Below are 16752 nucleotides of genomic sequence, written 5' to 3'. Positions count from 1 at the left end.
TGCTGAGCTGTGTGCAATATGCACCAAGCCTTCAGACTGGAAAGCTCTGCACTACCAAGTACCTCCTCCTGAAAAAGTCCATTTTCTTACTCAAGACATTCCTCTGGTCAAAAACCTTGGATTAAACGTTATATTCTGTATTCCCTGAAAACAAGTGCTTAATTGTTGCAGGAGCTGCAGAGCATGTGATCAAAGGATGCCATATGGGCCAGTTATTAACAAAGAAAAATGAACGCACCATTCATCGGGCTGTAATTAAAACTGAGTAAGTTTTCATTCCCATTGTTGATCTGTCTCTTTGTACCACAAAGAATAAACAGCTTCTTGCCTTATTACTCCTAACATGAATGCACAGCTCATCAGGTCTTGTGAATGGATATGGTAGTAAATATTTCATATTATGTCTCAATAATATGCTGATACATATATGCAAGCACACTGCCTACCAGCTTCCTACTTGCACACATGTTAATAGGATCATGTTTATATACATATACTGAAATACAAATTCCATCCAAACTAACACAAAGCCAACCAAGATAAAAATAAAATCACTGCAGTCAGTTTTCATGCCATTCTGAATTTCAAGTGCTTTAAGATACGACTGTAATTTGCAAGTCCACATTCTACACTAGCATATTGCAAAACCATTGCATAAAAGCCTTTTTAAACTGTCAAAATAGATATCATTGTATTCCCACTTTCTTGACTCACATCTTAATCTAAAAACAACAAAAGCTTTCCAAAGAAAATTTTTAAGTGTGAGAATCAGTTTTCCCTCAGATTTACTTCTACAGAACTGTCAAATATAATCATTAATATACACCACAAGATTTATAATATTTTAATTGTCTTTCCTTCTGAGATTTTTTTCCACCACCACCACACACCAAAAGGGCTAGAAATGTCCTTATCCTCATGTGTTCCAACAAAAATGAGAGCTCAGGATCCCGACACATTTCCAAGGCAATCGGGTTGCTGAGCACCATGCCAGATGTCTGACAGCAAAACCCCAAAACGTGGCCGCACCACTTTGAGGCTGGCTGCAGCCATGGCCCTCACACTCCCAGGAGCTGTGGATAGACCACAAAGTGGTGCTGCACCCCACATCACCCATCTGTCTTGCCTGCCCTCCCACAAGGCCCCGAGCCACAGAAACACACCAGCAGCAAACCAGTAACACGGAACCAAAAGGCACCTTGGAGACCCAAGTTGTGTCCTTGGTAAAGCTCCACTGGCTGCATTCAGATGCTTCCAATTTAACCTAAAACTGGCAGAATTTACATCTTCAGACACAGCTTCCCGCCCTTGTCCTTCATTTTTAGTGGCATAACTACAACAGCCACAGCTCGCAACTTCACAAATTCATTTCCAACATTAATTCTAGACAACCTCTCCATCATTCTCTGACTTTCTCCTCTCCATTGAATTTTTTCCTTCCTTCTTCAGGTGCAGAAAAATAAAATAACCAAAGGGAGGGGGAAAGAGCTCAGCTAGTGCTTGGTTGCAAATTCTGAGTTCACAGTTTTATTATTTATGTTAAACTTTGCAAAGGGGTTATGGTCCCCCCTTCGCCATTATTTTTTTAAAGTTCGTTTGGAAGTCTTAAAAGCACAGACACAAATGAAGCTAGTCACTACAGAATATTTTTTGCCCTTTCAGACCAGACTGAGGGTACTCAGCACGGCCTTTCACTAAAAGGGCATTCTTTAAAGGATGTTTGTATCGTTAACTTTTGTTGTTTTCAATGTTACTGAGAACGGCACAACAGGTTCAAGTGGTATGTGACAACGGAGGCATACCAGCCTCAAAACATGAGCCCCTGAGAACAAGCTTTCCAGTTGCCTGGAGAATGCCCAATCCTCTCTGAACATGGCAGTACAAACAACCACCACTCGCACCTACTGACATCCTTGTGATGTTTCCAGTGATTCAGAGCCTCAACAGAGAGAAAAAGGTACTTGAAAGGTATCAGTGCCGGTTTCCAACAGCACTTAGGATGATCTGCACAAATGCTAAAGGAGCCTTAGGTCCTTCTAAATCCAAGCTGAACATTCTTCTAAGATGAACGGTGATAAAGCTTATAGAAACATCCCACACAGGCCAGGGAGGGAGCAATGTCAGTACTATGCGTGTTAAACTATAAATCTTAACCTGAAAGAAGCCTTAACTGAAATTCTGCAATAAAGCCACAGAAAATCACAAACACATCCATAAAATAAAATGCTTCTGTTCTACAGATACTGCCTCTCCTCCCATATAACGGCAGTGCCTGCGATTTCTGGAAGGAATGTTTGAAATCCAGTGAGTTTGAATGTCAGCTTCCCATGGCTCCCTCAGAATCCTCAGCCAGCAAAAACAGGAATAGGAATAGTGCAGAAACATAGGGGAAAGTGAAGAAGTCATTTAGACTATTTACAGGGCCAGTAAAATGAATATTTAGATGACACAGCACCAGTGTTTGTCAATGCTACCTCGCACAACTGCACTAAAGTCATACTAAAACACATTTGCCTCATCATCTCTCATTAAGACGAGGTCCTATTTCATTCTCATTGCTGCAGCTGGTAACAGAGCTACGCAGTTTCCTACACTGCAGTCCCACTTGTCACAGAAGCCAGTTCAACAAGGTTATTTCCTCCCGCAGCTGAAACGCAGCTCGGAATTGCATCAAGAAGTGAGGCCTCCTCTCCCCCCCACTCGAACATAACAGGGAAACTCTTCCTTACAGCTACAGCTGCAAATAGATGCACTTCTCTCCTCCACCTGCAGAACTTAGCCTTCCTATTCCAACCTCTTCCCATCCTTCTCAAAGCAGCACAACAACAACAAAACAGCTTGGAAACCGTGCCGCTGCTTGCTGGCTCCTTAGGGGACCCACTGCACCCCAAGCCAGCACGGGACTGCAGAGCTACTCCAGCCAAGGACAGAAAGCATCAGCACCATCAGCACAGGTGTGCCAGGCACAGCTCACAAGTACAGAAAGTGCAAGCTCAGGAAGTGTTTGGGAACTGTATACAGCTTCACTCATCTTTAATTTAATACTCTGTCTTAGCCCTGAGGATGCTGCATTGTCCCTGCACGACGCTCCACGTAGTTTGCAGGAAACACTGCCACCCCACTTTTTCCCTCTCTCCTAAACAAAGAATGTTGGAACATCAGAGAGAGGTATTTTGAACAAGTACAGTGGTAAAAGGTCGCTTCCCAAAGCTGCCAAGAAGCCACAGTTCCCATCCCCACACCGGCTTTTAGAGGCACTGCAGGTTGTTACAGTGAAAATTCAAACGTTTAGTATTATGTCTGAAGCAGCAGGTATGTTGCATTCTCACAATCAGCTTCATCTTTAAACGCCATAGACCTGCTGCAGCCCAAAAAGCTGCATTCCTTCAACCTGTGGGTCAGCTATCAGTTCTGTAGGTAGCAATAGTTTCAGAGGCTCTTCCAGAAACGTTCATCTGGAGAGCAGTTTGCAACTGACGTAGGTGCAATGCAGCATCCTGCCACTTTGAGCACAAACACTTCTTGGGGTACATTTAAAACATCCTCTTCCTTAGCTCTGCCCTATTTTTGCTCTGTTGCAAAGCACAACTGGCAAAACAATCCATAGCACCAAACTTCACAGAAGTTATCCTCAAAAAAGAAAGGGCAAGATTAATCAGCAATTTTTAGAAGACTTGAGCAAATATTACCAAGCAGCTCTGGTATTTTGAGTTTCTACTAGCATAAGACTAACGCTGAAGAAAATATTTTAAGATCAACATCTTGCAGCTGTATTTTCTTCTCTCATAGCAAAAAGCTTAAATCAAGGTCTTGCAGCACAGGAAATATTCACAGGAGACAAATGCAGTGTTTCAACTTAGATCATTGCAACAGTTAATTGAGCATTTTGAGACAGCAAGCAATTTAACCAAGTAAATTTTCACCTAATTAAGCAGCAAATGAGATGCAGTCCACGGGAGCCGCACATTTAATTGTGTCAGCAATTACATTATAAAGCACTTCACGCACATGTACGTGTTTATACGTATCTATCGTTATACACTTACCGTGCAGCAAGGCATGGGTGTTACGTCGGTCTCAAAACAATTGCTTTAGAGCCTCAGGCAGAGCAACCTTCCTCCCACTCTCATCTCGGGCAAGTCAGTGTTTCTGGAAGGTGGCCAGGCAAGATCAGATTCATCAGCCAATAAAATTGTCTAAAGCTGCCGTTCCACAGGAGACTGCTCCTCTGGCTGCAGACTCAAGAGCAGCCAATAAAGAAGAAAATCAGCATCAGGGTGCGGGTGAGCATTTTGCCCCATACTAATGGTCTGCTCGCCAAAAAGCCAGCTTCGCTCTGCCTGTGCTGATGTATACCGTCATCCTGCATGAAAAACAACTTGCACTTGACTTGCCTGGCTAAAATAGAAGCACAGCTATTTGGAACACTGGCAAGGGTAAAGAAATCAGTCAGTCGAGCAGGTGCCTGATGAGCTGGGAAGCAGCACAGCGACACCCAGAGCCGTGAATTCATGCTATGAGTGGGGGCAGCATCAGCCCTCGCTTTGTAGGGGGAGGTGGGAGTTGCTGCTCCAGTAACTGAGCACTCACTTAAGGACAGAGATGTTGTTTGTGGTGGGCAGTGTGGAGAAAAATCTGAAACCTTACCTCTCGCGTGTTTTCTGGAGCTGGACCTGCTGCAGTGGCTGTGTGAAGCCATCCCACCTCCAGCTCCGCGCATTTGTCCTGGACGTCACTGCCACTCAGAAGAGCCCTGGATTGCACCCTGCCAGCCTACAGCAGCAGAGACACATCTCGGCATGCAACAAAGCTTCGCGGAGGTGGCTGACGTCCAGGGCATCCAGGGAACCGTAGGCCTTGCTTTCACTAGGAAAAACAAGATATGTCAACCTTAGTATGTGTTGGCTAAGCTGAAGTAAATCCTAAAGATGACAAAGCACTTGTTGCATTTGTACGCGTTAGCAGGTCAAAAGCCTTTGGAGGTCTTCCTTCTAAATCAGCACTAGGATGAAGATGAGGCTGGTTTGAAAACGTGTATTTTGACACCAGAGGAACTATTTTGCTATGAAATCCCAATGGAGAAAAAACATGGGTGGCATTCACCTCTGCTAACTTCCCTGAGGTAGAACCTATTTGCACTTTTTTCCATGCAAGTTTTTGCATTGAGGTGCTTCACCTGCAAAGCCAACTCCTCACCCGATCTGAGGGCAGCCCAGCCAAGGCCCACATTTCCAGCCACATTTATTTCAGTCTGCTGACACAAGTGAGAAGCACACACCACCCAGTCTTCACTAGTGCCATTAAAGACCCTCACCTACGTGTACTGGAGAACAAAGTTGTCTGGAGTGCAGGCAGCCCCTTGGAAAGCTATGACTGCAAAAAGCTATACCACGTCTTGAAATGGGAGGGGTTTCTTAATGAAAAAGCACATGGTAAAAAAAAAAATGGGTTAGATTAGAATAAGGTCAGCAAGATTGTCATTAACAATAACCGCTCTTCCCTTTCATGTGCCTTCAATCTCCTGTTTTGCTATGGATGTATTTTCACTTACTTATGCAGGACAGTGCTACCTGTGCTCTCTTTACATGCTGGTAATACAGCCCTCTGGGGGACTATGAACCAGAGATGTCACCCTCAGAGCTCTGAAGGCCACGTTACATTAGGGGAGCTGGAAAAGAAGCTCCAAAAGCTGCCGTACGCTAAAGCCAGGCAGCACAGAGGCGCACCTTATCTGAATTCAACAGCCTGGACTTTGTACTCTGATCTTGGAAAGCTCCATGTGCAAGCATTTATTGTCTGGATTTCCCTTTGATGTTAATTGGCATAGACCCACTCAAATTCACAGAGGCTTTTCTGCCAGCTGTGGGAACGGCTGCTGCCTTTGGAAGGTGTGGGGTTTCACTTTAGGCCCCCGTACTGCACATTGCCCGCTCCATGGCGCTGCCGGGCAGCGAGCACACCCCACCGCAAAGGCAATTACATGCTGGGTGCTCCCTCAAAGCAGATCTGGGTGCTGCGGAAGACGCTCATTGAGCACAGCTTATGAAAACGGTGTCTTGGCTGCAAATAGAGGCAGGACACATACTTACTGGAAGCAGAAGTCTTAAGGAAACTAAGGGAAACATGATGAGCAAGCAAGGAGCCCCATGCCTTTCGGAGTAGGAGAGCACTAAGCCAGCAGCAGGCCCACACTGGTGGTACACATGAGGAGACCCCCCACAGATTACCACAGCAGCCTGCCTCCAGAGCTGCTGAACTTTTGTACAGCTGGCAAAAGGAAAATCGGCTGGGCAGGCAGCTGTGCAGGCACCAGAGGTCAACTTATTCTGCAAGTTCTGCACACTGTGCTAGAAATGGAGTAAATACCTACATTTTCTCCTCCTGTGCATTTGGAGTGCGGTCAGACTTCTAAAACAAAGGATTTGTTTTATCACTCATCACGAACTTCAGCTTCAGTATTTAAATGCTGTAACAGAGAGCATTTTCTAAGCTGCTTTCTACACATATTTGAGGTGGTTTTGGCTCTAATTAATTTGGAACAGGGCAGGGAGTTCAGCAATTTTCCTCTTCTCTCTCACATCCCTGTGTCCCACTTTACTTTTAAAGTGGTAGGGCCCATCTAAATCAAGGCACCAGGAGATGAAGAAAGAAAAATATCTAACTGAATTACAGACCGCTGACAGAGCATTTCATCACCACAATCGCGTGCTCAACACTTTTCAGAATTCATAACGTGAGTGGCCATGCAAATCTGTGGTCATTGCAACAGCTGAAGGGGAAAAACCTTACACACACACACAGACAAAAAGCAGAATTCTGTTCACCCGCTGAATCTGCTCACTGAGGAGTTTCCACAGCATGCTCGTGCTTTGCCTGGCCACAGCACATTCTTATTCTCTTTAGCACATTTATTCTCGGGACAGCTTTGTGAAGTAGGGCGTTACTTCTGGGAAAGTTACGTTACTTAGTTGCTACTCTTACTATCAGGAAAGCCCAGGAGCATGCAGGAAGCCTGTAAAAGCTCAAGGAACCGAAACATATCTTTGTAGTTAGAGCTAACACCATTAAAACTGTATCGTGCTTCTCATAATGCAAGATCAAAAGCTGCCTCCCTCTTCCCCATCCCTTCCAGCACATGGATGTGCAGCTGCATCTGTGCATCCCTACAGAGGCAGCTGCACAGCCTAAGCCTTTTAGCAGCAGTCTCCTGTTTATGCATATTTTATGGGTCCAGCATTTCCATGTTTTTTACATATATACATATATAAATGTGTGCGTGACCTCAATGTTTAAAGAGAGCTTCCTGATTTTGGGGGGACAGCTATTTTATATGCAACCCTTCACACGTAGTTTGAGCACAAGGGGTAGCACGACAGTGTCACTTCCATAGTTCTAACTTTTCTAGCACGGCATGATTATAAAGAGCATGTATAGAAAAAAAAAAAAACAGTGAAACAGTCTGAGTTCCTCTGGTTATTTTTTTCTACCTCAATCTAAACAGTCCCTGATTGAGGGTACTGTTCTGTCACCTCCAGAAACAGAGAAATCCATGGGCAATTCTAAGCAAAGAACTGCAATATGCACCAGAAAGCATGCATCAGTCCTAAAGTTGAAAAATACAGCCTGCAGAGAATAACACAAAAAAACTATTTCCCCACGTGTCGTTCACACCTGTGAGAAGATGCCCTCTCTTGCAGCAGGCAGGTCAGGAGGCACCACATCCTTGCTGAAAAGGGGAAGGGAGAGGGCAGAGCATGGAAGGAGAGACAAGATCAATGGATGGTGTTTCAGTAAGCCCTTGCGTGAAGGGTGAACAAGGGGTAGGAAAGGCTCAGTGCTCAGCTCCTGATGGCTTCACACAATCCTGCTCCGGGTGCAGGCCACAATGAGCAAGGATGGTGCCAGCTGGATTTTTTGTGCCACAGAGTAGCTGCACAGCTACCTGTAATAAACACCTTCTGTGTGTGCTGTCCTGTGATTTATCATGACAAACACCCAGATTACCCATTAATACAGAAAACAAGACTAAGCAATGCACAAATTAAAAAATCGTGTTGCTCAGAACTCACTTTGATCCAAATGAAGCAACTTTGCACGTCTAATACTGCAGCTTTTGGCCTTGAGTATTATTGACAGGAAAACTGAATTTGAACTGAACTGCCTGAGTTTTTATTTCTACACACAAACACCCAAAATCAGTTTGACACTGCAGTATAGAGTCGGTGCCCTCTGGCTGGCAGTCCTGTTACCATCTGTAACGAACATAACATCTTAAAACATAAATATTTTATGTTGGAACAGCAAATACAGTCTGAAAGGAAGAAGGTAGTTGTGGAAAGTGACATCAGAAAAGGAAAGAGTCAATGTGGGCCTCTCCAACGTGGGCTTTCATGGAATTATGAGCATTAATTACCCTGCCTGCCTCACCTGCCACCAAAGCACACCCCAAGAGGCAGGAGGCCCATGGGGAAGCCCAGTACTGAGCAAGGACAGAGGTCTCCAAGGCAGAGAGTGCTGCCCTGGGACCCTGCAAATTCATTTTCCAGCTCAGTTCCAGATTTTTGCCCCACCCTTGACAAAACTCCTAACTGCACCAGGGAGGAAATATGTATAAATAAATTAACAATTTTAATAAACAGCTGTTCCAGCATAAATACCCTGTCACATCCCATTTTCTGCTCGTAGAAACAAACTTTACCCGTGCTTCCTCTGCTGCACTTGGGCTAATTTATCTTACATTATTCACGTTGCTTCGTATTGGTGTTTAATTATTCACAACTCCCTCCACCCTCGCCCCCTTTCTCCCTCCACTTGCGTGAGGATCAGTCCATACCATTCACCAGCGAAAGCCCTCGCACCAACAAAGACGAGGCTGGGCACGATACACTTTGACCAGAAAATCCCAAACCCCGTATCTCACTCACGGACTAGCTTGGTTCACACCTCAGCGCTCCCTGATGGGACTCAGGAGCCATCTCAGCGTCCCCTGCCCTACCCCTCGCCGCCCAATGCTCGCTGAGGGGACACGCGGAGGAAAATGGCCGCCGGGGGAACGCGCCGCTGGGCGCCATCAGGGCCAGCTGTCCCCTCGTGTTTTTCTTTAAAAGCTGCAGCACTCTCCTCCTTTTAATAACAGCGTCCCTCGGGACCGGCCGACGGCTGCAGGATAGTGCCCAGCGATGGAGAGAGCGGGGCGGATCGCAGCGATGGGCGCCCGCACGTGAGGTGCAAGGCTGTGAGGGCAGACCGCAGCTCTGAGGACAGGCGACGCGCGCGCGAAGCGCGGGCGCTACCTCAGCGGCCCCGCCTTAGGGGGCGGCCGAGGCTGACGGGGGGGGGGGGGGCGGGTACAGGGGAAGTCGGCTGAGGAAAAGGCAGAAAGTGAGGAAAAAGATGGAGAAACGGGAGAGAAAGGGCTCCGCGGGCGCTTGTTCTTTTATCTTTTCTTAGGTTTATGGTGTTTCTCCGTTGTTTATTCATCATTTTTTAACCTGTTGTATGTGGGGAAGATCTGTGTGTTACTCCCTTCAGCACGCGCTCTCAAATTGCTCCACATCTCTGTACCTCAAGGTGAGCTCCCTCAGGGCAGCAAATACACCTCCATTTCCCCAGTAGCACCTGTGCTACGTTTAATCCACTGTTTCAGGGTACTCTCTGGTATAATCATGTACAATGCTGTTGTGAGACAGTATTTTAAGAGTCATTTTCATCTGTTAGTGCCACAGGGGTGTTGTTTTGATGCAACTGCCACTAAGCTGAAAATGAGAGGCTTTTTCCCCTTATGTATGCATTCAGGAGAAAGCTTTAAAAAAGCACCAGCCCCTATACGATTGCAGGCTGATCAGAGGGGGCACAGTGCCAGAGTAGGGGTCTTTCTTTATCTCCTTGTTAGGTACAGGGCTGTATTCAGCAAAGTCCTCAAGCATGTGTGCTTAAATATTTAGTGGCCTTCTGCCTTCAGAAAGGTTATTCACACGTGCTTTAATTCACCTTTGTGCTCAACAGTATCATGCATAAGGACCATGAAGCTTTCCTTAGAAGAAAACCTTTGATGCTAGTCTGCTTCCGAGTCAGCTCCCCAGATTTCAAGACCATAGGCACAACTGAAGCCAAGAATGGTAAGAAGATTATTACTGGCTTCTGTAGTTGAAGTACTAGATACCACTGCATGCGTTTCATTCCAAGTCCCATTTCCAAACAGCCAAAACAGGCTGTGGTGGTGGTGGTTCTTTTTAAAAGCTACAGCATTCTCCTCCTCCTAGTAACACTGACATACTGTTGTGTACAAGAGGTATAAATCTGCTGGCCCTGCTTCCTCACCTCTGCTGTATAGCGATTCCACTCAGCACAGAATGCCTCAGTCAGCATCACCAGCAAATGCATCATGTATGATGTGCTTTTTTAACTTTTAAGGCTTCCCTTCCAGCTTGTATAACGTTATGCAGCTGATTTCTTGAATTCCTACATGCAAAAATCAATCTGTTTGTTCTGAAGCCACAGAGTTTTCATCTGCTGCCAGAGGGGGATCCATCTGGGTGCCATGACTTCCCTCCTTTGAAACGCGCTCCCCGTGTGCCCGCTAGCAGGCGGCAGTCCCACAGCCGCATTCAGGGGCTCTGCCTGCTTTTGCTTTACCAGTAGAGCAGGGAGGATTGGAGATGGAAGGCATCCTCAGGCAGAGGCCAGGGCCAGGTTTTCATCCCTGGGGTGAGGCTGGCAGGTACAAGGGCCATTCCTGACAGAAGGGCAGGTGCCTCCTTGCAGGGCTTAGCCCATTTTAAGCACCCAGCTGCTGCAGAAAGGCATAGACTTCCTGTGTATTGTACATGCCTGCCATACACAGCCTCTGTTGCATGTTCAGGGTGGTGCTTGGCACCGCTTAGGCGATGGAATGCCACCCTGCATCTGCTGCTTGCCTCACCAGAGAAGCAGATGAGCCCCAGATACTCACAAAACCTCCTTTTGATTACAAGTCAGCTTACAGAGGAGGGATTTGCACAGGTATAGTAAGACCTTAATCACTTAATCAGAGTTTTCTGTGTTTGCTTCCTGCCTTTGCTGTGGAGTAACTTAGGAGAAGGTGGCATTTCAGTCAACTGTATGAATTCCTTTGGGTTTTCCTGTCTGTTACAGCCCTGTTGTATCTCCTGATTTTTTGTGCTGTGGCTGTGCTTAGTGTGGGAGGTCCTGGGCTGCTTCTGGGGACCAGCCTTTGCCAGGGAGGCAGAGCCCTGCCAGCTCCTTGGGAAGGCTGGCAGGCATCACAGTGAGATCCAGCTCTATCAACTTTGGCTTCTTGACCAGGCCCCTCAGTCGCTTTTATATAACAAGAACCAGATCAAAAAGCCAGGCAAGACACGGATGATTGATTTACCCCAAATCTCTTTCCCCCCCACTGGCAGATTTTAGCACAGGTCCTCCCAGCCTGGCCACCCTCATGCCTGCTGCCCGTGACCTCGCAGAGCTCTCACCCCTACCTTATTTTTCAGTCTCATCATTGAGGCTATTTATTGCTGTAATTAAGTCGATTGATTTCCCCCATATGTGAATACTGAACCATCCTGAGACTATCACTTCAAAGAACTTTTGTCAGATTTGTCACCAATAATTAAACTGTCTCCACCTAAGCAGACTGTGCTTTTGATCAAGAATATGCAGTTTCCTCCTGACTGTGGGCCAAGGAAAGCCATGATTTGATCACAGTGCTGGCAGATATCCTAGCGAGCAAAGGAAGCTCACTTTGTTATGCTTAGCAGCTCCTGCCTTTCAGTCATGGGAAATTATCATTTGACTATTAGTGTGAAAGAATTTTCCTTGCATGCCAGCAAAGTTAAAAGGCTACAGTCAGCTTTGAGTATGATGCCTTCCTTGTGGAGGGTGATGAGAGACTTGTACTTATCTCACTTTCCTGTTTGCCTGCTCATTTTTGGTACAATCCCAAATTATTAAGATGATATATTAGTTGCAGTAGAATTATTTAACTGTGTTAAATATATTTTTTTTATTTCCCTTTTCTATGGTGTGATGCAAGAACAGGAGGCACCACAGCCTCCCTTCTGCAAACATTTGCACTGCACACCTGCAATAAAACATGCAGGTTTTTTCCACTACAGTCCCTCAGCACCAGCACAGCAGAAACAGGCTTTGCTTCCCCCAGCCCATGGGAAAGCGATTCAGCACCGCAATGTGGCTGCTGGCAAAGGTGTCAGTTCATTTTGCTAGTCTTCTTTGTAGTATTTTAATGGTGACTGTGTGTGTTGTTTGTTTTTTTTTTCCACAATGCAGAAATTCATTGCTCAGGCTATGAATCACCTACAAACCTGTCTGATTTTATTCCCATTCTACCTGTTTTGCTGAAAGAAACTACTTGTGAATATTTTGGGGAAAAAAAAAAAAAGTTTAACTCTATTCTAAAAAAAAATAAATCTAAAAAGTCCAGAAAATGGTAGACAATTGCAAATTCTGTTTGGTAGGGTGACCATGGTCATCACACTGCCATCTCGTGCTCCACTCAGCTAGTAGTTCTATTCATCTGGTCACGCTGTGGAATGTAAAGTCTCACCAGGATGGGTCTTTCCCTCCTCAGTGGTTCTGTCCCCCCGCCCAGAAAGCAGCCAGCTCGACTCCCAAATAGGCACTCTGCCTTTTCTGAAATAAACTGAATAGCCAAGACCTTGGGAGTTGAAGTGTCTGCTAAGTGAAAGAACAATTCAGCGAAAAACTGCAATAGCGTCTTTTCTCTGAGTGCTGTGAGAGCAGCCTCTGCAGACCAGGGTGCTTGTTGTGTCTTCACATAGATTCTGGCTCTACCTAGTAAAAGCACTTACAATTTACTTTGTGCAATAAATTATGACTGTAGTCATGTTTTATCTGTAATGAATTGCCTGTATTCTACAGAATAATACCTCTCTACATCAAACCTCTCCTAACATCGGTTAAAGCCAGTGACTTTCAAAGAGCCTTAAGGCTCTGGTTTGGAAAAAACACTATGCCTCCCTCAAACTGACTTGTAAAATTTCATCCTGTGCAGCCATGCATGCCTACAACACAGTGGAATAACTTGGCTAGATGGAAAAAACAAACACCAAAAAAAACCAACTCTCTGATTTCTCTCTACGAAATAGAAGGTTGAGGACCTAAATACATGTGACAGATGGCTCAGTACAGTGCTCTTCAGGAAAAAGCATGTATTTTCTACAGCTGCTTAGAATAACATCCTAATATAAATCTATATATAAGAGAAAGCTGTCTTATATGTGCTGACCTATTTCAATATCAAATTCTGCATAAAGGAGAGTTATCGGCATTACTACAATTTGTGTCCAGTTCTAGATAACAACTCAGGTTACCATCTGCAGAAAGCTTAAATGCATGTTACTGACTGACATCTGTGTATTTTCAGATTCCCTGGTCTATGACTCACCGTGTTCTAGCTTCACATTTAATTTTGTTTCTTAAAAAAAAAGCATGCCCAGTTTGTCCAGGCCACGTTCAAGCTGTTTGCTCTGGGCGTGCCTCTTCCTTCTCTGTCTGACTTGGAAGAGGAGGGGAGCAGGGTTCCATGTGTGACTGGAATTGGTGCTTTCTTTGGATTTTTCAGGATTTCAGTCCCCTTGACGACAAAATGTTTTAAATAAACTGAAATGGCATATAATCTTAAATCCTAATTGAAACAATCAATGTTCATCTTCATTTGGAAATTGTTTTAAAAACATCCAAATGGTGAAAAAATAAAATGGAAAGAAATTCCCAAGAAAGCTTTTTTACAGGCACTGTGGAACTGTTCAAAGCTTTGTCTGATGGCATTTTTTTTAAAGGCAATGCTTTCTAAAAACCTAAAAAGCTCATTTTCAAAATACCAAGTTGCAGCATCAGTGGCAATGCTGGCACTGAGCTTGACGAATGAAAATATTCACTACAACTAACACTGTGAAACCTATTTTGCTGGCATCCCAGTCATGTTTTAGGAGATCGCATGTGGAAGAAGAACAATTCAATAGCTTTAGGCTTGGCTTATTATTAAACTACAACGATTTTAAAGGCTTCACTGATCCTTCACTGTTCAGAAATTTTTCTCGGTATTTTGGTAAGTGGCCTACGAGTGGCCTCCAGCGCTCAGCTTTCCTCCTGCACATGCCTAGCTGGGCTGTCACCGTCCGTGCTGGGAGCATCACTTGGGCCAGGACTAGCACCCGAGAACTGTTTGGCCCCAGGAGACCCTGCCCAGAGCAGATCTTCCCCGGGCCTGATGCTGAATTACGAGCATGGGACGTTTGGATGTGAAATGTTATTTCTTGTTCTGATTTATTCCCCATTGAAAGGGAGACATTGTACGGGTTTGTAAGCAGCTAGGTAGATTTAGATGTGTCTTTCAGTAGATTTAGCACATTTGCTGAAGCTCCCTTACATATCTCCATTATAGCTGTGCTTGTAAAAAAATAATACAATAAAAAGAATCTGCCACTAGAGCTTTGCCTTGACATCTCACTGTGTTTCAGGTTGGAGACAGAAGAAGCCGAAGGAACTCAGCAGATGTTGCCGGATGCTTTAAAAGGTGCATTTAAAGCCTCCCCGAGGAGCTATGTAAGAAAAGGCATGGAAGAATCATGGTTAGTGTTACACACATGCACATAAACAGATCCATTAACTGAAATAGCCTTTTAACTGTTATCCTTATTGACCAGTACAAGCAAGCACATCATTGTTTCCCGTCTTTATTGATATATCTGCACTGTCTTCAGCAATCCTATAAATCTGTTATTGCTGGGAACAGCTGCAGAGCAGACTGATAAGGAAAGGAAATGAGCATAGCTGATAATCCAGAATAACCAGCTCCAGACTGGTCCGACCAGAGCCATTACACCTTGGACTAGGCACACCATCAGAAAATGTCTAGGCATTGCCAAGACTAGAGTGTAAAAGCAACTTCTCAAGGAAGCAAAGGCTTGTTTGACATAGTCACCAGCTACTTTGCATTGTCAGGCTATTGCTGAACTTACTGTTTCTGAAATGCGCCATCTAACCAGGTGTACATCTCTACAGACAAGCATGCTGCATCTGGCTGAACCGCTAACGTGAGCCAGGGCTGGTAGGGATGGGCTTTGCACCTACAGCATGGGGAGAAGGAAGGGGAAACAGCACATGGGGTGGAGGGAGGTTATCGGCATCTGGGAAGCAAAAGGGGAAAGTGAGCAGCTTGGCAGGAGCAGCTTTCCCTGGGAAGAACGATGGTATCGTGTGCCACCTGGAGGCTGAAAACAGAAATAAACAGAATATATTGTACAGTTCCAGCCATCACTTTTTAGGTGGACAGATACCTTAATCAGAGCAGATGTTAGATCAGCCTTTACCACAGAGCCTGTTTTCCTTCTGTAATGCATTCCCAGCACTGGAAATACCACATGAAACAACTGTCAATCAAAAACAAGTCCAGAAATCTCTTACACCTTTTCTTAAAATTTCAGCACACGTCTTCTTGCCCATCCTGCTCTCCATCAAAACAGGGACAGAAGCATGGCAGTGTGTGAGAGCACTGTCTCTCTAGCACATGGCAATGTGCTTGCAGTCTTCTCACAAGCACTATTAAAACATTAGGGATGTCCACAAAACACTAGAATTATGTCCAGAACATCACTCCAGAGAATCTGGCTCTTCCCCCGTCACTTGGAAAGCTGAAGGTAGGATGTGAGTTAAAGGAACTCACTTTGATCAAATTAGACTACCATTTCTTCGTGAGGGGGGCTCAGTTGTTAGCTTTGCTTCTGGCTGTTGGTGGATGTTATCTACTAGCTTAAAATGAAAGAAAACTGGGAAAAGGTACCTGGATGAATAAATGCGGTGAAGTAAGCAACAAGGACAAAAAAAAGAACAGGCCTGGATCCTGAACCTTTTTCTTCACATCTAGGAAACGGGCTGACAGGGGCTCCCAGCTTCTTCCCCTTGTGAGACATACAAACAGCCCCTTCCCTTCTGCCAGCAAAGCAAGCAGAAAGCAGCTCCTCCTGGTGCTTTCCAGGCAGGTTTTGCGCTTCATTTACCTCCACCTGCACAGGCAGGAGGCTGGCGTGGGCAGAGTTTTTTTTCCCAACACAAAAGGAGGGAGAATGGAACAGCACAGCACTGAGGTGACAACGTTTGGCACCAACTCCACAAACATTTCTGCAAATTGCCGAAAACAAAACCATTTAAAGTCAGAGGTTTCAACAACAGGAGGTTTCTTTGGTTGTGTGATGACTGAAAAGGACTCCCTGAGCAGTGCCACAGTAATTGAAAAAGAAAAAAACTAACTTCTCTGGTGGATATGAGAAGTGGGAGAACACTGTACCTACCTCAGAAGTGAGTAAACTGTTGCTCTCTCTTTGCTCCTCATTCTGCCCATGGACAAAAGCAATTGTATTTACTTTTTTTTTTTTTCTCCCCTAGATCACCCAGAAGCTTTTAAGGCCTAGCAGCTTTCCAGCACTAAGATTTTTCTTTTTGCTTGAGAAAGGCATAGTGTGCAAAATTCTCCAGTGTTTTTCCCTTCCAAGCCCCCATTTTTTACTCCCATTCTGCAAGAACATCCACATCTGTTCATCTCCAAACTCCATTTGCTGCCTGGTAACACCCAGCCAGGAAGGGCATGGAAGAGCAGCAGCATTTCTGACTGCATCCCATTTATCAAATAAAGAACAGGACAAAAACATTACATTCTTCTCTCTGACCTCCAGTTCTTTAGTCTCAAAGGCAGTAAAACTAATAAATGATAAGACC

At 45.0% G+C, this 16752-nt stretch overlaps 1 protein-coding gene and 1 long non-coding RNA gene across 3 annotated transcripts in view; one reads left to right on the top strand and one right to left on the bottom strand.

Moving 5' to 3' along the window:
* OSBPL5 (oxysterol binding protein like 5) overlaps positions 1 to 4672 on the bottom strand; it is a 170491-nt gene extending 165819 nt beyond the window's left edge. The window contains exon 1 of one of the 2 annotated variants that reach the window (XM_066998916.1): positions 4648 to 4672. Coding sequence is in view for 1 of the 2 variants with exons in the window: in XM_066998913.1 (XP_066855014.1) it covers positions 4047 to 4061 (15 nt within the window). In the remaining variant the exon portion in view is untranslated. Of the gene's footprint in view, positions 1 to 4046; positions 4260 to 4647 lie in introns of those variants that run through there. The other variant, XM_066998913.1, reaches the window with a different exon arrangement.
* Positions 4673 to 9359: 4687 nt separating this feature from the next.
* LOC106042603 (uncharacterized) lies at positions 9360 to 16064 on the top strand. Its single transcript, XR_001211225.3, has 4 exons — positions 9360 to 9570; positions 10006 to 10118; positions 14499 to 14609; positions 15905 to 16064. It is a non-coding gene; the product is annotated as an uncharacterized lncRNA (long non-coding RNA).
* Positions 16065 to 16752: the final 688 nt, after the last annotated feature.

This window comes from Anser cygnoides, chromosome 5 (genome assembly GCF_040182565.1).
Source record: "Anser cygnoides isolate HZ-2024a breed goose chromosome 5, Taihu_goose_T2T_genome, whole genome shotgun sequence".
Taxonomy (NCBI): Eukaryota; Metazoa; Chordata; class Aves; order Anseriformes; family Anatidae; genus Anser; species Anser cygnoides.
Note: the sequence above shows the minus strand (reverse complement) of the source record. Positions and strands in the feature narration are given on the sequence as shown.